This window comes from Nycticebus coucang, chromosome 6 (assembly GCF_027406575.1).
Source record: "Nycticebus coucang isolate mNycCou1 chromosome 6, mNycCou1.pri, whole genome shotgun sequence".
Classification (NCBI taxonomy): Eukaryota; Metazoa; Chordata; class Mammalia; order Primates; family Lorisidae; genus Nycticebus; species Nycticebus coucang.
The window spans coordinates 11,195,914-11,215,451 of NC_069785.1; the positions used below are offsets into that span (position 1 = coordinate 11,195,914).

The 19,538-nt window shown below is 40.6% G+C and overlaps 1 protein-coding gene across 9 annotated transcripts in view; it reads right to left on the minus strand.

Annotated features, from left to right (window-relative positions):
* Nucleotides 1-19,538, minus strand: part of TOGARAM1 (TOG array regulator of axonemal microtubules 1) — an 89,704-nt gene that overhangs the window by 52,257 nt on the left and 17,909 nt on the right. For all 9 annotated transcript variants that reach the window (XR_008380788.1, XM_053595347.1, XM_053595345.1 and 6 more), the window contains exon 4: nucleotides 1,263-1,559. Coding sequence is in view for 8 of the 9 variants with exons in the window: in XM_053595347.1 (XP_053451322.1) it covers nucleotides 1,263-1,559 (297 nt within the window). In the remaining variant the exon portion in view is untranslated. The remainder of the gene's footprint in view (nucleotides 1-1,262; nucleotides 1,560-19,538) is intronic.

Genomic DNA, 19,538 nt, shown 5'->3' on the forward strand with positions numbered 1-19,538 from the left:
AATTGAGAAAACCAGCATTACTGCAATGTTTCTGAATGCTACCAAACAGCCTTACATGTCTGTAGTCATTAAAAGAACTATTTATTAAATTGTAGAAAACATTAAAGTGGTCCAGTTTGGAAAAAAAAAAAAAAAAAAGAAGAAAACAAAGTTGGGGCTGGGTATGGTGGCCAAGGCCAAGGTAAGTTTGAGATCAGCTTGAGCAAGAGCATGACCTAGTCTCAACTAAAAATAGAAAAACTACCTGGGCATCCTAGCAGTTATCTATAGTCCCAGCTACTCAGAAGGCTGAGGCAAGAGGATCTTTTATTTTTATTTTATTTATTTATTTATTTATTTTTGAGACAGAGTTTCAAGCTGTCACCCTGGGTAGAGTGCCATGGTGTCACAGCTCACAGCAACCTCAAACTCTTGGGCTCAAGTGATTCTCTTGTCTCAGTCTCCCAAGTAGCTAGGAATACAGGTGCTCGCCACAATGCCTGGCTATTTTTTTTTGTTGCTGCAGTTGTCATTCATATTTCAGCAGGCTCGGGCCAGGTTCGAACCCACCAGTCTTGGTGTATGTGGCTGGTGCCCTACCCACTGAGCTATGGGCACTGCCAAGAGGATCTTTTAAGCCCAAGAGTTTGAGGTTGCTGTGAGCTATGACATCACAGCACTCTGCCCAGGTTTACTAAGTTTAATAAGCAAGACTCTGTCTCACACACACACACATACACACACAAAAGCATATGGGGGAAGCAGGATGCCTTTCATAGAATTTTTATTTTCAAATTGGATCTGTCCTTAATGAACTTATATGTGCTAATTTTGTGATTCTGAAGCGGGTTATTAAGAAAAGAATAGTTTATAAAAATAGAAAACCTTTCAAAATAATGTTAGCATATAATAAATATTCACTAAGTGTTGAATAAATGAATACTAACTAGGCATTAATTATGAATGACATTTTACATTTGTAAAGCTAAAACTGGTTAGTAGGCTCTCAGGTAACATATGTTCATTATAAAGCATTATTATTTGCCTAGTTCCAAAACAGGATTTTGAAGTGGCAACATAAAAAAAGAAATGACAGTTTCAATAAAATTTTATAAGTTTGATCTATTATTTCTATATTTCCCTAAATATTTAATAATTCAGAAAGAATGTAATTTACCAGCTTTTAAAGATCTAACAACCCTATGTGTTAACACCAAAAAACTAATGCAAACACACAAATAAATAAATTTGAACAAAGTATTGATTTTTGCCATAATTTCTACCTGTAGGGTCAGATGATTTTTGGCCAATAAGCTTTTTCTGTGGACTTGGCTTTGGTAGCCCTTCCAAGCTTTTCAGAGGCCAGGAATTTGAGAAATTAATGGGATTATCTTGAGACTTCTTTGGAGATATAGTAGGAGGAGATGTATGCTTTGGACTAGTTCGAGGTGATGAAAGAGGATAGGATGGAAAGATGTAGGCTCCTGGACTTGGATTTGGACCAGGGTAGGACGAAGTACGCTCTGTTTGACTTCCAAATGTTTGCTGAGTCTTACTGCCAAAATTTAGGCTACCAAACACTGTAATAAAAAAAAAAGAAAAAAGAGAGTGTTATTTATGTATACATATCTTTTAAGAGTAGAATTTCTAAGCTTTCTTGCTTTCACAGTGAGATTTTCATAACATCTGACATTTAAATTTTTGTAGATGTGAGGTAAAGATATAATTTGTATTGTTAGAATATCCTACATCTATTCATTACCCTATTAAAATTAAAATTTTCTATTAACATTTACACATTTATTTTCTCTTCATATATATCAAAAAAGTCTTCATATATATGAAAAAAGGGTTCCAGAGGGCACAAGACTTTTTTGTGTCCTCTGGAGCCCTCCCTGCTTTGCGAAGAGCCTTTCTTAGTGAATTGTTTTTCTCCAAATGGCACTTTATACTCTTAAAATGGTGTTAGCTTTAATGTGCATATTTTCCCTATCATCAAAATATTTACACCTGAGTTTCTTTGAGCATTTGCCTAGGATGCTTTTTCCATGCTTTACTTTCTCCTCACTATTTTGATGTATTTTAGGTGATGCTCTCAGAAACAGCATTTCAATAAAAACATAAAATATAGGGGGAGGTGGAGCAAGATGGCGGCCGAGTAACAGGTTCCCTGCAACTGGACACGGTGAGTCTAGGGAGATAAGACTCCAGACATCTCTGGCTGGTGGGATCTGCCTATAATCATCCCTTTGAGGATACAAGGAGTCAGCAAGGGACTTCTGAACCCCAAGCGGAGGACAAAAACATTGGAAAACTGGCAAGTGGCTGCGTGTGTTTGACTGACCTAATCCCACCAGAAGCCGTAAGTACAAGCAGCAGTGAGACTGCAAACCCGAAAGGCCTTACCTGTGAACTGTTTCGGTGTTTTTGGACTTGGCACTCAGTTGAACTGCCTTGGGGAGAGCTTGAACAAGAGTGCAGAGAACTCTGGGCATTGTCTAGAGCCCCAGACTGAGCCGCTGAGCTGGACGGAGCTAATAATGTTCGGCTGTGGGCCGCAGGGAGCCATTGTGAGAGAACTGTCCTGGCAAGCTCTGCCCTTAGGGTCGCAGAGCAAGGATCAGGTGGGAGCTAGTAACCTAGTGACTGAGCAGCCTAAAGGCAGGGAGTGAGCTGCCTTACAGTCTTAACCCTCAGGGGCAGAGTGAAACCAGTTTTGGCACACTGGAGCCACGGGCAGTTGCCCTGGGAAGAGTGCCATGGAGTCACAGCTCATAACAACCTCAAACTCCTGGGCTTGGTGCTGCCCGGACCTCTGTAAGACCTGCACCGCTACCCCCGACTAGCGCTCCGCGCCCGCTGGGCCTCTGCATGCCCTGGAACTAAAGGAGCCGCGCAACCCCACATCCTCCCTCCTGTACCCTCCCTGCCTCCACACCGGCCCGCTCGTCTGGCCATGGACTCTGGTAGCAGCGTGCCCTCTGGAGCACTCCCTCTCTTTGCGCAGAGCCCTTCTCCTGGCCGGAGACTACTGGAGCCTTGGGCTCTCTGTGTCAAAGTCACTGGGAGCCAGGCACTCCCAGAAACGTGTGCACCACCTCCCAGCCTGTTGCTGGATCCGGGTGTGTCACACTCCAGAGCTGCTTCCACAATCAGAACTCCTGGGCTGGGGCAGCCCCAGAGGAACTATACAGGATCACTCCCTACAAAGATCCAGCAATAATAGAGTGATCCCGCTGGGGTCTAAACTTGGAGAGACACCTCCCCAACTCTGAGGACGTCCAGAGGCAATGGTGAAAAACAATCACGAGGCGAAATCACAGAAAAACTCAGGCAATATGAAGAATCGGAGTAGACCAACTCCCCCAAGGATCAATGGGGCAGACACAGCGCAAGATCCCATGCACAAACAAATAGATGAGATGTCAGAAATCGAATTCAGAATCTGGATAGCAAATAAGATCAAATTAGAATTCCAAGCAGTAACCCAAAAGATATCTCAAGAATTCAACGAATTCAAAGACCAAACGACCAAAGATTTTGACACATTGAGACAAGAAGTTGCAGCCCTCAAAGATCTAAAAAACACAGTAGAATCCCTCAGTAACAGAATGGAGCAAGCAGAAGAAAGGATTTCTGACATTGAAAACAAAGCTTTCGAAAGCTCCCAAACTCTTAAAGAAGAAGAGAAATGGAGGGCAAAAACAGATCCCTCTCTCAGAGAGCTCTGGGATAATTCAAAGAAAACCAATATTCGTCTTATAGGGATCCCCGAAAGTGACGAGGTGGCTTCACAAGGCACAGAGTCTCTTCTCCATGAGATTATGAAGGAGAACTTTCCAGACATGCCAAGAGATTCTGAAATTCAGATAGCAGACAGTTTCAGAACTCCAGCACCATTCAACCCAAATAAGACATCCCCAAGACACATCATAATCAATTTCACTGAAGTTAATATGAAGGAGAAAATACTGAAAGCAGCCAGATGAAAGAAAACCATTACCTACAAGGGCAAGAATATTAGAATGACTGCAGATCTCTCTGCTGAAAACTTTCAAGCTAGAAGAGGATGGTCATCGACTTTTAATATCCTAAAACAAAATAACTTTCAACCCAGAATCCTGAACCCAGCTAAACTGAGTTTCATTTATGATGGAGAAATTAAATACTTCAATGACATTCACATGTTGAAGAAATTTGCCATAACTAAAACAGCTCTCCAGGATATTTTAAGACCTATCCCCCATAAAGACCAGTGTAACCCTCCACCACAAAGGTAAACCCACCCAGAAAATTTTGATCAAATTCCAACTTCCACAGTTGCAAAAGCATTAAAAATGTCCACCGGACTATCAAAAGGCTTATTAATATTCTCAATTAATGTGAAGGGTTTAAATTGTCCTCTAAAGAGGTACGGGTTGGCTGACTGGATACAAAAACTCAAGCCAGATATCTGCTGCATACAAGAATTGAATCTTACATTAAAAGACAAATATAGACTCAAGGTGAAGGGATGGGTCATCTGTCCTCCAGGCAAATGAAAAGCAGAAAAAAGCAGGCGTTGCCATCCTATTCGCAGACGCAATAGGCTTTAAACCAGCCGAAATAAGGAAGGTTGATCTGTTGTTAAACGTAATACTCAATATGATGAGATTTCAATTATTAATATTTATACACCCAGCCAGAATGCACCTCAATTTATAAGAGAAACTCTAACAGACATGAGCAACTTGATTTCCTCCAGTTCCATAGCAGTTGGAGATTTTAACACCTGTTTATCAGTGCTAGATAGATCCTCCAAAAAGAAGCTCAGCAAAGAAATTTTAGATTTAAACTTAACCATTCAATATCTGGACGTAACAGACAACTATAGAACATTTCATCCCAACAAAACTGAATACATATTCTTCTCATCAGCCCACGGAACATACTCCAAAATCAACCACATCCTAGGCCACAAATCTAACCTCAGCAAATTAAAAAAAAAAAAGAAATTATTCCTTGCATCTTCTCAGACCATCATGGAATAAAAGTTGAACTCAATAACAACAGGAACATACATACCCATACAAAAACATGGAAGCTAAACAACCTTATGCTGAAGGACAGATGAGTTACAGATGAGATTAAGAAGAAAATCACCAAATTTTTGGAACAAAACAACAATCAAGACACGAATTACCAGAACCTCTGGGATACTGCAAAGGCAGTCCTAAGAGGGAAATTGATAGCACTGAAAGCCTTCCTCAAGAAAATGGAAAGAGAGGAAGTTAATAACTTAATGGGACATCTCAAGCAACTGGAGAAGGAAGAACAGTCCAACCCCAAACTCAGCAGAAGAAAAGAAATAACAAAAATCAGAGCAGAATTAAATGAAATTGAAAACAAAAGAAGTATACAACAGATCAATAAATCCAAAACTTGGTTTTTTGAAAAGATCAATAAAACAGATAAACCTTTGGCCAACCTAACCAGGAAAAAAAGAGTAAAACCTCTAATTTCATTAATCAGAAACGCTAACGATGAAATAACAACAGACCCCTCAGAAATTAAAAAAATCCTTAACGAATACTACCCTACTCTACCCTCAGGAATTGAAAATCTTAAAGAAATCGACCAATACCTGGAAGTACGTCACCTACCAAGACTTAGCCAGAATGAAGTGGAAGTGTTGAACAGGCCTATATCACGTTCTGAAATAGCATCAACTATACAAAATCTCCTTAAAAAGAAAAACCCCGAACCAGATGGCTTTACATCAGAATTCTACCAAACCTTTAAAGAAGAACTAGTACCTACATTACTAAACCTATTCCAAAATATAGAAAAAGAAGAAATATTACCCAACACATTCTACGAAGCAAACATCACCTTGATCCCCAAACCAAGGAAAGACTCAACAAGACAAGAAAATTATAGACCAGTACCACTAATGAATATTGATGCTAAAATACTCGATAAGATCCTAACAAACAGAATCCAACAACACATCAAAAAAATTATACACCACAACCAAGTGGGATTTATCCCACGGTGTCAAGGCTGGTTCAATATACGTAAATCTATAAATGTAATTCAGGACATAAACAAATTAAAAAATAAGGACTATATGATTCTTTCAATTGATGCAGAAAAAGCTTTTGATAATACCCAGCATCCCTTCATGATCAGAACACTTAAGAAAATTGGTATAGAAGGGACATTTCTTAAACAAATAAAGGCCATATACAACAAACCCAAAGCCAATATCGTCTTGAATGGAATTAAATTGAAATCATTTCCACTTAGATCAGGAACCAGGCAAGGTTGCCCATTGTCTCCATTGCTCTTTAACATTGTAATGGAAGTTTTAGCCATTGCAATTAGGGAAGAAAAGGAGATCAAGGGTATCCACATAGGGTCAGAAGAGATCAAACTTTCACTCTTTGCAGATGATCTGATTGTATATCTGGAAAATACTAAGGATTCTACTACAAAACTTTTAGAAGTGATCAAGGAATACAGCAATGTCTCGGGCTACAAAATCAACACCCATAAATCTGTAGCCTTTATATATACCAACAATAACCAAGCTGAAAAAACAGTCAAGGACTCTATTTCTTTCACAGTAGTGTCAAAGAAGATTAAATATTTGGGAGTATACCTAACAAAGGACGTGAAAGATCTCTACAAAGAGAACTATGAAACTTTAAGAAAAGAAATAGCTGAAGATGTTAACAAATGGAAAAACATACCATGCTTATGGCTGGGCAGCGCCTGTGGCTCAGTGAGTAGGGCGCCGGTCCCATATGCCGAGGGTGGCGGGTTCAAACCCAGCCACTGGCCAAACTGCAACAAAAAAATAGCCGGGCGTTGTGGCGGGCGCCTTAGTCCCAGCTGCTCAGGAGGCTGAGGCAGGAGAATCGTGTAAGCCCAAGAGTTAGAAGTTGCTGTGAGCCATGTGACGCCACGGCACTCTACCCGAGGGCAGTACAGTGACACTCTGTCTCTCCAAAAGAAAAAAAAAAAAGTCTATGCTACCCAAAGCAATATATACTTTTAATGCAATTCTTATTCAAGCACCATTGTCATATTTTGAAGATCTTGAAAAGGGTTGTGCCTGTGGCTCAGTGAGTAAGGTGCTGGCCCCATATACTGAGGGTGGTGAGTTCAACCCAACCCTGGTCAAACTGCAACAATAAAAAAATTAAAAAAAAAAAACTTAATTAAAAAAAATGATCTTGAAAAAATAATACTTCGTTTTATATGGAATCAGAAAAAACCTCGAATAGCCAAAACATTACTCAGCAATAAAAACACAGCAGGAGGAATCATGCTACCAGACCTGAGACTGTACTATAAATCGATGAACAGCCCGGTATTGGCACAAAAACAAAGAAGTAGATGTCTGGAACAGAATAGAGAACGAAGAGATGAATCCAGCTACTTACCGTTATTTGATCTTTGACAAGCCAATTTAAAACATTCAGTGGGGAAAGGATTCCATATTTAACAAATGGTGCTGGGTGAACTGGCTGGCAATCTGTAGAAGACTGAAACGGGACCCACACCTTTCACCATTAAGTAAGATAGACTCTCACTGGATAAAAGATTTAAACTTAAGACATGAAACTATAAAAATACTTGAAGAAAGTGCAGGGAAAACTCTTGAAGGAATTGGCCTGGGTGAATATTTTATGAGGAGGACTCCCCAGGCAATTGAAGCAGTATCAAAAATACACTACTGGGACCTGATCAAACTAAAAAGCTTCTGCACAGCCAAGAACATAGTAAGTAAAGCAAGCAGACAGCCCTCAGAATGGGAGAAAATATTTGCAGGTTATACCTCAGATAAAGGTCTAATAACCAGAATCCACAGAGAACTGAAACGTATTAGCAAGAAAAGAACACGTGATCCCATCTCAGGGTGGGCAAGAGACTTGAAGAGAAACTTTTCTAAAGAAGACGGACACGTCTCATCAGCTGTTCCATCTCCTGGGGATCTCAAGTGTCTCTGCAGCAGCCTCTGTCACCCTGTGACCTGCAGAATAGGCATGGACTCTCTACAATGTCCATATGTAAGAAACAAAGCTGAGGGTAGGAGACAAGATGGCTGACTGAAGCCAGCTTTCCACAGAGGCTCCTGTCCAGTAGGAGAGTTAAAGGACAAAAATTCAGCAAGTAACCTGGTGGATTTGAGCTGCACTAAGAGAGAAGGTTGAAGAATGCATGTCAACCCCGCTGAGGTGAGCTGCGACCACAAGGATACAAACAAAAGGTACAAAATCCATCACCAAGCGGATGGGAGTCCCCTCCCCCATGAGAACGGCTCAGAGTGCCCCACAAACAATCGGCCGAGTTCAAAGGTCCTCCCACTACACTCCACGGAGAGACCCTCTAAAAATTGGACCTACCTCCCCTACTAGGGTGCCACGGCGTCCTCCTGCCAGGCATAAAACTGTATAAACTGTATATAGTCTCTACCTGGAATTCTGAGCTCCCAGCACTCCCCTTCACTCACACTGAGGTCTGGAGGCCAGTCCCGGTCGGTGGAGAGGGGACCACACCGGAGTGGCAGTTCCCTGAGGCACAGCGCGACAGCCGTCTTTTGTGACAATACGGCCAGGCATAAAACTGTGTGAAGCTGTGTGTGTTCTCTGCCCACAACCCCAGGCTCCCAGCGCTCCCCGCACTCCCCTCTGCTCTCGCTCCAAGGTCTGGAGGCCTGTCCCCCAGGGGTCCAGACTCTTGGGCGATTACTCGAGGGGTGGACACAGTGCTGGGCTGAAGCCAGTCGGTGCAGACTCTGGGGTACGGGAGGGGAGAGAGGACGGTTGGCTGGAAGGGAGCTACACTGGAGCAGGGGTTGCCTGAGCCATAAAACAGCAGCCCTCTTTTGCTAGCAATACTGCTCACTACTGAATATTCTGAAGCCACACCCCCTGACTCCCTGGGCAACCAGAGACTCTGAGTATAGTATTTGCCTGAGGCTACTCCAACTTGCAAACTGGAGAAACTCCCAGGGCGGGGCTGACCCAGTGGTCCGATTTACTAAACCTAAGACGCACCTGGCCCTTAGGGGATCGTCAGCCTACAGACAATACAAGAGCAAAGACAAGCTGATCCGGAACTCAATTCAGCTTCTCTTCTGCAGGAGACCCGCAGAGTTGTTCTGTTCTGTTCTATCAGTAACATTAATCAGGGGCGAGACTGGACCTGAGTGAAAACCCCCCAACCTTCATCAAGTGCCCGAGGTTGTTAGGCCTCACCTCCTCCTGCTAGATAGAGGCAGAGGGCAGCGGCCTGGCAGACTTCCTTGTGATTCAGGCAGGTGCAAACTCCTGGAGTACCAATTCACTACAGGCAACTGGGTCAGCCAACTGCAGGGCTATCAGTGACTGGGTGTGACAGTGGTGCAAGGTGGGGAAGGAGGCAGCAACCTTCCCAGACTGATCTATTGGCTGGGTGACTCCTCCTGACTCCACGCAGCACTGGAGCAAGCCACACCAGAGTAGTCACCAGACCCCTGTGATGCAGTTCCCAGAGACCTCTTAAACTCTCTCACCTGAGACAGGTGCAGACTGAGACAATTGATTTGGACTTTTTGACCTGAACCAATTGCCTGAGGACAAATCAGGTGGTGCCCTGGGTGCACGATGGTAGGAAGGTTTGACTTTTCTTTTCAAATTGTTTGCCGGCGGGGGGTGGGGTGGGGGTGTGTGACTTAATTGCTGATATTTCTCCACAGCTGAGACTTCAATCCAGAGTATCTGTTTCACTAGGGTGGAACAGCAACCAGCTGAAAACAAGACAGAACCACTTAGCCCCACCACACCAGACAGAGCCCCAGTTTCTCAGGCCACAACACTGTACAGGCCCTCGACAAAGCCCCAGGGGAAAGAAATCGAAGGGAGTAAAACAACCATGGGAGGAATCAGCGGAAAAACTCTGGTAACATGAATAACCAGAATAGATCAACCCCCCCCCAAGGAAAGATATGGCAGATGTAATTGAAGATCCCATTCATAAACAACTGGCTGAGATGTCAGAAATCAAATTCAGAATTTGGATTGCAGACAAGATTAACAAAGTGGAATTAGGAATTCGAGGAGAAATTCAAAAGTTGTCTCAAGAATTTAACGAATTTAAAGACAAAACCACCAAAGACTTAGACACACCGAAGCAAGAATTTACAGCCCTCAAAGATATGAAAAATACAGTAGAATCCCTCAGCAACAGAATGGAGCTAGCAGAAGAAAGGATTTCTGACATCGAAGATAAAGCCTTTGAATGCTCTCAAACTCTCAAAGAGGAAGAGAAATGGAGAGCAAAAATGGATCATTCTCTCCGAGAGCTCTGGGATAATTAGAAGAAGGCAAATATCTGAATAATAGGAGTTCCAGAAACAGATGAAGTGGCCTCGCTGGGCACAGAGGCCCTTCTGCATGAAATTATGTGGCTTTTTTTTTTTTGGCTGGGGCTGGGTTTGAACCCGCCACCTCCGGCATATGGGTCTGGCGCCCTACTCACTGAGCCACAGGCGCCGCCCTGCATGAAATTATGAAAGAGAATTTTCCAGACATGCCTAGAGATTCTGAAATTCAGATAGCAGACAGCTTCAGAACCCCAGCATGACTCAACCCCAATAAGACACCCCCCAGGCATCATAATTAACTTCACTAAAGTTAATCTGAAGGAGAAAATCCTCAAAGCTGCCAGGAGAAAGAAAACTATTACCTTTAAAGGGAAGAAGATTAGAATGACTGCAGATCTCTCTGCTGAAACTTTTCAAGCCAGAAGAGGGTGGTCACCGACTTTTCATCTCCTAAAGCAAAATAACTTTCAACCCCGGATCTTGTATCCAGCTAAACTGAGTTTCATTTATGATGGAGAAATTAAATACTTTAATGACATTCATATGTTGAAGAAATTTGCCATAACCAAACCAGCTCTTCAGGATATTCTCAGACCTATCCTCCATAATGACCAACCCAATCCTATATCACAAAAGTAAACTCACTCAGAAACTTCGGATCAATCTCTAATTTCCACACTGGCGAAAGGATTAAAAATGCCCACTGGACTTTTGAAAAACTCGATACCCAAAACTTCACCAGACTTATCAATATTCTCCATTAATGTGAACGGCTTAAACTGTCCTCTAAAGAGGCATAGGTTAGCTGATTGGATAAAAAAATTCAGGCCAGATATTCGTTGCATACAAGAGTCACAACTTAAAAGACAAATACAGACTCAGGGTGAAAGGATGGTCATCCATATTTCAGGCAAATGGTAAGCAGAAAAAAGCAGGTGTTGCAATTTTATTTGCAGATACAATAGGCTTTAAACCATCAAAAGTAAGGAAGGACAAGAATGGTCACTTCATATTTGTTAAGGGTAATACTCAAATTATGAGATCTCAATTATTAATATCTATGCACCCAACCAGAATGCACCTCAATTTATAAGAGAAACTCTAACAGACATGAGCAACTTGATTTCCTCCAGCTCCATAATAGTTGGAGATTTCAACACTCCTTTGGCAGTGTTGGATGGATCCTCCAACAAGAAGCTGAGCAAAGAAATCTTAGATTTAAACCTAACCATCCAACATCTGGATTTAGCAGACATCTACAGAACATTTCATCCCAACAAAACTGAATACACATACTTCTCATCAGCCCATGGAACTTATTCCAAAATCAATCACATCTTAGGTCACAAGTCTAACCTAGGTAAATTTAAAGGAATAGAAATTATTCCATGCATCTTCTCAGACCACCATGGAATAAAACTTGAGCTGAGTAACAACAGGAATCTGCATACTCATACAAAAACATGGAAGTTAAATAACCTTATGCTGAATGATAGGTGGGTCAGAGATGAGATTAAGAAAGAAATCGCCAACTTTTTGGAACAAAACAACAATTAAGACACAAACTATCAGAACCTCTGAAACACCGTGAAGGCAGTTCTAAGAGGGAAATTTATAGCACTGCAAGCCTTCCTCAAGAGAATGGAAAGAGAGGAAGTTAACAACTTAATGGGACATCTCAAGCAACTGGAAAAGGAAGAACATTTCAACCCCAAGCCCAGTAGAAGAAAAGAAATAACCAAAATTAGAGCAGAATTAAATGAAATTGAAAACAAAAGAATAATACAACAGATCAATAAATCAAAAAGCTGATTTTTCAAAAAGGTCAATAAAATAGATAAACCTTTGGCCAACCTAATCAGTAAAAAAAGAATAAAATCTCTAATCTCATCAATCAGAAACAACAAAGACGAAATAACAACAGACTCCTCAGAAATCCAAAAAATCCTTAATGAATATTACAAGAAACTGTATTCTCAGAAATATGAAAATCTGAAGGAAATTGACTGATACTTGGAAGCACATCACCTTCCAAGACTTAGCCAGAATCAAGTGGAAATGTTGAACAGGCCCATATCAAGTTCGGAAATAGCATCAACCATACAAAACCTCCCTAAAAAGAAAAGCCCGGGACCAGATGATTTCACGTCAGAATTCTACCAAACCTTTAAAGAGGAATTAGTACCTATATTACTCAACCTGTTCCAAAAGGTAGAAACAGAAGGAAGACTATCTAACACGTTCTATGAAGCAAACATCACCCTGATCCCCAAACCAGGAAAAGACCCAACAAGAAAAGAAAATTATAGACCGATATCACTAATGAATATAGATGCAAAAATATTCAACAAGATCCTAACAAACAGAATCCAGCAACACATCAAACAAATTATACATCATGACCAAGTCAGTTTTATCCCGGGGTCTCAAGGCTGGTTCAATATAGATAAATCTATAAATGTAACCCAGCACATAAACAAATTAAAAAAAAAAGACCATATGATTCTCTCAATCGATGCAGAAAAAGCTTTTGATAGTATCCAGCATCCCTTCATGATCAGAACACTTAAGAAAATCGGTATAGAAGGGACATTTCTTCCATTTTTTTTTTTTTTTGTAGAGACAGAGTGTCACTTTATCGCCCTCAGTAGAGTGCCGTGGCGTCACACAGCTCACAGCAACCTCCAACTCCTGGGCCTAGGCGATTCTCATGCCTCAGCCTCCCGAGTAGCTGGAACTACAGGTGCCCACCACAACGCCCGGCTAGAAGGGACATTTCTTAAACTGATAGAGACCATCTACAGTAAACCCACAACCAATATCATATTGAATGGAGTTAAACTGGAATCATTTCCACTCAGATCAGGAACAGACAAGGCTGCCCATTGTCTCCATTGCTTTTTAACATTGTAATGGAAGTTTTAGCCACTGCAATTAGGGAAGAAAAGGCGATCAAGGGTATCCATACAGGGTCAGAAGAGATCAAACTTTTGCTCTTCGCAGATGATATGATTGTATATCTGGAAAATACTAGGGACTCTATTACAAAACTCTTAGAAGTGATCAAGGAATACAGCAGTGTCTCAGGTTACAAAATCAACATTCATAAATCGGTAGCCTTTATATATACCAACAATAGTCAAGTTGAAAAAACAGTTAAGGACTCTATCCCATTCACAGTAGTGCCAAAGAAGATGAGATATTTGGGAATTTATCTAACAAAGGATGTGAAAGATCTCTATAAAGAGAACTATGAAACTCTAAGAAAAGAAATAGCTGAAAATATTACCAAATGGAAAAACATACCATGCTCATGGCTGGGAAGAATCAACATTGTTAAAATGTCCATACTACCCAAAGCAATATATAATTTCAATGCAATCCCTATTAAAGCTCCACTGTCATACTTTAAAGATCTTGAAAAAACAATAGTTCGTTTTATATGGAATTAGAAAAAACCTCGAATAGCCATTACTCAGAAATAAAAACAAAGCAGGATGAATTACACTACCAAACCTCAGACTAAACTACAAATCGATAGTGATCAAAACAGCATGTTATTGGCACAAAAACAGAGAAGTAGATGTCTGGAACAGAACAGAGAACCAAGAGATGAATCCAGGTACTTACCGTTATTTAATCTTTGACAAGCCAATTAAAAACATTCAGTGGGGAAAAGATTCCCTATTTAACAAATGGTGCTGGGTGAACTGGCTGGCAACCAGTAGAAGACTGAAACTGGACCCACACCTTTCAACATTAACTAAGATAGACTCTCACTGGATCAAAGATTTAAACTTAAGACATGAAACCATAAAGATAACAGAGGAGAGTGCAGGGTAAACCCTTGAAGAAATCGGGCTGGGCGAGTATTTTATGAGGAGGACCCCCCGGGCAATTGAAGCAGTTTCAAAAATACACTACTGGGACTTGATCAAACTAAAAAGCTTCTGCACAGCTAAGAACATGGTAAGTAAAGCAAGCAAATAGCCCTCAGAATGGGAGAAGATATTTGCAGGTTATGTCTCCCACAAAGGTTTAATAACCAGAATCCATAGAGAACTCAAACGCATTAGCAAGAATAGAACAAGGGATCCCATCGCAGGCTGGGCAAGGGATTTGAAGAGAAACTTCTCTGAGGAAGACAGGTGCGCGGCCTTGAGATATATGAAAAAATACTCATCATCTTTAATCATCAGAGAAATGCAAATCAAAACTACTTTAAGATACCATCTAACTCCAGTGAGACTAGCCTATATCACAAAATCCCAAGACCAGAGATGTTGGCGCGGATATGGAGAAAAGGGAACACTTCTACACTGCTGGTGGGAATGCAAATTAATACATTCCTTTTGGAAAGAGATATGGAGAACACTTAGAGATCTAAAAATAGATCTGCCACTTAATCCTGTAATCCCTCTACTGGGCATATACCCAGAAGACCAAAAATCACATCATAACAAAGATATTTATACCAGAATGTTTATTAAAGCCCAATTCATAATTGCTAAGTCATGGAAAAGCCCAAGTGCCCATCGATCCACGAATGGATTAATAAATTGTGGTATATGTACACCATGGAATATTATGCAGCCTTAAAGAAAGATGGAGACTTTACCTCTTTCATGTTTATATGGATGGAGCTGGAACATATTCCTCTTAGTAAAGTATCTCAAGAATGGAAGAAAAAGTACTCAATGTACTCAGCCCTACTATGAAACTAATTTAGGGTTTTCTCATGAAAGCTATAACCGAGTTACAACCTAAGAATAGGGGGAAGGGGGAAAGGGAGGGGAGGGAGGGGGGAAGTGGGTAGAGGGAAGGGCATTAGTGGGATTACGCCAGCGGTGCATCTTATAAGGTTATATGTGAAACTTGGTAAACGGTCTGTGAAGCTAGTGAATGATGCCCCATGATTTTTTCAATGTACACAGCTATGATTTAATAAAAAACAAAAAATAAAAAGCTTTTCTCAAAAGAAAAAAAAAAAAGACAGGCGCATGATCTACAAACACATGAAAAAAAGCTCATCATCCTTAATCATCAGAGAAATGCAAATCAAAACTACTTGAGATATCACCTAACCCCAGTAAGAGTAGCCCACATAACAAAATCCCAAAACCAGAGATGTTGGTGTGGATGTGGAGAAAAGTGCACACTTCTACACTGCCTGTGGGAATGCACACTAATACGTTCCTTCTGGAAGGATGTTTGGAGAATACTTAGAGATCTAAAAATAGACCTGCCCTCGATCCTATAATTCCTTTACTAGGTTTATCCACAGAAAACCAAAAATCACTATATGACAAAGATATCTGTATCAAAATGTTTATTGCAGCCCAATTCATAATTGCTAAGTCATGGAAGAAGCCCAAGTGCCCATCAACCCACGAATGGACTAGCAAATTGTGGTACATGTATACCATGGAATATTATGCAGCCTTAAAGAAAGATGGAGACGGGCAGCGCCTGTGGCTCAAGGAGTAGGGTGCTGGCTCCATATGCCAGAGGTGGCAGGTTCAAACCCGACCCTGGCCAAAAACTGCAAAAAAAAAAAGGAAACTTATAAAAAAAAAAGAAAATAAAAAAAAAAAGAAAGATGGAGACTTTACATCTTTCACGTTTATATGGATGGAGCTGGAACATATTCTTCTTAGCAAAGTATCTCAGGAATGGAAGAAAAAGTATCCAATGTACTCAGCCCTACTATGAAGCTAAATTATAGCTTTCACATGAAGGCTATTTCCTAACTATAGCACAAAACTATGAGGAAAGGGCCAAGGAAGGGGAAGGGAGGGGGGATGTTAGGGTGGAGGAGGTTAATGGGTGGGGTCACACCTATGGTGCATCTTAGAATGGGTACAGGCGAAACTTACTAAAGGCAGAATACAAATGTCTACATACAATAACTAAGAAAATACCATGAAGGCTACGTTGAACTGTTTGATGAGAATATTTCAGATTGTATATGAAACCAGCACATTGTACCCCTTGATTGCACTAATGTACACAGCTATGATTTAACAATAAAAAAAACGTAAAATAGGGCAGCGCCTGTAGCTCAGTCGGTAGGGCACCGGCCCCATATACCGAAGGTGGCGGGTTCAAACCCAGCCCCGGCCAAACTGCAACCAAAAAAAAAAAAAATAGCCGGGGGTTGTGGCGGGCGCCTGTAGTCCCAGCTACTTGGGAGGCTGAGGCAAGAGAATCGCTTGGGCCCAGGAGTTGAGGTTGCTGTGAGCTGGGTGAGGCCACGGCACTCTACGGAGGGCCATAAAGTGAGACTCTGTCTCTACAAAAAAAAAAACAAAAACGTAAAATATAAAATCTGATCATCTCTGTTATTTAATAAGTTCTGCTCATTTGTATTTATGGTAACTACTGATGTTTTTGGCTTTAATTCTACTGTCTTATTTTGTGTTTTCTATTTATTATGGGTTTTTATTGTTTTTTTTCTTACCTTTTATTGACCTTTTCTTTTCTGTAATCGTTTAGGATTCCTATAAATTTTCCTTTAATATTTTTCAAAGACTTTCCATGACAAAAGACCTACCTAGCTTATATATACTAACAAAATAACCATTTCTCTTAAGACGTAAATGACTGTATATATAAAATATCCTTTCTTTTTTTTTTTTTTTTTGAGAGAGAGTCTCACTATGTCACCCTGAGTAGAGTGCTGTGAAGTCACAGCTCACAGCAACCTCAAACTCTTGGGCTCAAATGATTCTCTTGCCTCAGCCTTCCTGTAGCTGGGACTACAGGCACCCGCCACAATGTCCGGCTATTTTTTGGTTAGAGTTGTCATTGTTTAGCAGGCCCAGGCCGGGCTCGCCAGGCTCAGTGTATATGGCCAGTGCCCTACTCACTGAGCTTTGGGTGCCAAACCTAAATATCCTTTTTTTTTTTTGCAGTTTTTGGCCAGGGCTGGGTTTGAACCTTCCACCTCCGGCATATGGGGCCGGCGCTCTACTCCTTTGAGCTACAGGTGCTGCCCAATATCCTTTATTTTTAATTCCTATCTGACATAGTTAGGACCTCTACTTCTACCAAAATCTAATTTAGGTTGAGGAGACTACAAAGGACTTAACTAGTCACAGAGTTATATAATGAAAACTTTCAGTTTCTTGATTTCAATTACAGTGGTCTATTAATATATTTTGATCCTTTCAAATATAAGGAATATATGGCAATGTCTCATATATTCCTTTTCAGAGATTTAAAAAGATTTCTTATAAAGAAATCAAATATTTTTTCTACAAATAAAAACAACTGAATTCAACATATACTGACATTTCCAACACTCTGGTATGTATCACTACAATATTTAAAACTGGGATGGGGGCTGGGTATGGTGGCTCACACCTATATGCCCAACACTTTGAGAGGCTGAGGCAGGAGGACTGCTTGAAGGCAAGAGTTTGAGACCAGCCTGGGCCATACAGTAAGACTAATAATGATGATGATAATAATAATAATTGGGATGAGAATGTCTACAGAGTTTGACATCCACACCTCAGGTCCTTTGGAGATTCCATGGGGAATATTAGTTGAGATGGTGGTGGTCCTGGCAGAACTTTTAACATATAAGTATTAAGTTAAATTCCATTAACTTTATAAGAATATGATATCCCTTTATACTAGCTGCTCTAATAGATGCACTGAGGAGTTATAGAAAACCAGAGCCACTATACAGCTCTGATTAAATACTGAAAGTGGAGATATTCTTCAGAGGTAAACTAAATCATTCAGGGATAGCCTAAACAGACACAGGCTAATTCCTTTTTGCTTTTACTAATAATGAGTTCCAAAGGTATTCAAGAACCAAAATTCCCTGGGGTGGCGCCTGTGGCTCAGTCGGTAGGGCGCCGGCCCCATATACCGAGGGTGGCGGGTTCAAACTCGGCTCCAGCTGAACTGCAAACCAAAAAATAGCTGGGCGTTGTGGCGGGCGCCTATAGTCCCAGCTACTCGGGAGGCTGAGGCAAGAGAATCGCTTAAGCCCAGGAGTTGGAGGTTGCTGTGAGCTGTGTGATGCCGTGGCACTCTACCGAGGGTGATAAAGTGAGACTCTGTCTCTACAAAAAAAAAAAAAAGAACCAAAATTCCCATATCATTAAGAAAAATAGGACTATTTTATTGTGGTATGGATAATACCACAATGAAAAACTTTAAGGGGGCGGCGCCTGTGGCTCAAGGAGTAGGGCACCGGTCCCATATGCCAGAGGTGGCGGGTTCAAACCCAGCCCCGGCCAAAAAAAAAAACCACAAAAGAAAAACTTTAAGGGGTCATGTGGGGCTTTGGAATTAGTGGAGAAAGAGTAGCTAAAATGTAAGTGCTATATGCATTAACTCTTTTTTTTTTTTTGGTTTGGAATTCATTGAGGGTACAAAGAATTAGGTTACACTGATTGCATTTGTTAAAGTTCCTAATTATAATCATGTCCTGCCCCCAAGAGATGTGTCATATACCGTGATACGGCATTAAATTTTAACTACTTTTAAATAATCATTTTTTCATAGCAAATATAAAGGTCCCTACCATTCAAAAAAGTTTTAGTAAAGGACATGTAACAAAAATTAAAATACCTCTAGAAATATTAAATTGATCCTACTTGGGAATAACTGTCATCACTATTAGGATGGAAAAACATGTTCAACCCCAATAACTAGTCTCAAATTCTTTATTTTCTTTTGTACCTAATGTCTTATCTGAAATGCATAACTTGAAGTTATGATTCAATAAATTTTAAATGGTCTTAAAATTTAGTGCTGTAGAGAAAATCATATCTGTTAACACAGTAGTAATAAATAATGCTATTTTCAATGACTTTGTATTAAAATGCTGGTATTAAGCATTTTCCATATATCTGTTGCCCATTTGTATGTCTTTTGAGAAAGGTCTATTCAGATCTTTCTGCCATTTTTAAAGGGATTATTAGATATTTGCTAATGAGCTGAGTTCCTTATACACACTCTATGTATTCTGATTATCTATCCCTTTTCAGTTGAATAGTTAGCAAATATTTTCTTCTGTTCTGTAGGTCTCTTTACTTTGTTAGATTGTATCCTTTGCTGTGTAGAAATGTTTTAGCTAGATATGATCCCACTTGTCTATTTTTGTTTTGGTTGCCTGTGCTTTTGAGGTTTTTTTTTTTTTTTTTTCTTTGCAGATTTTGGCCGGGGCTGGGTTTGAAACTGCCAC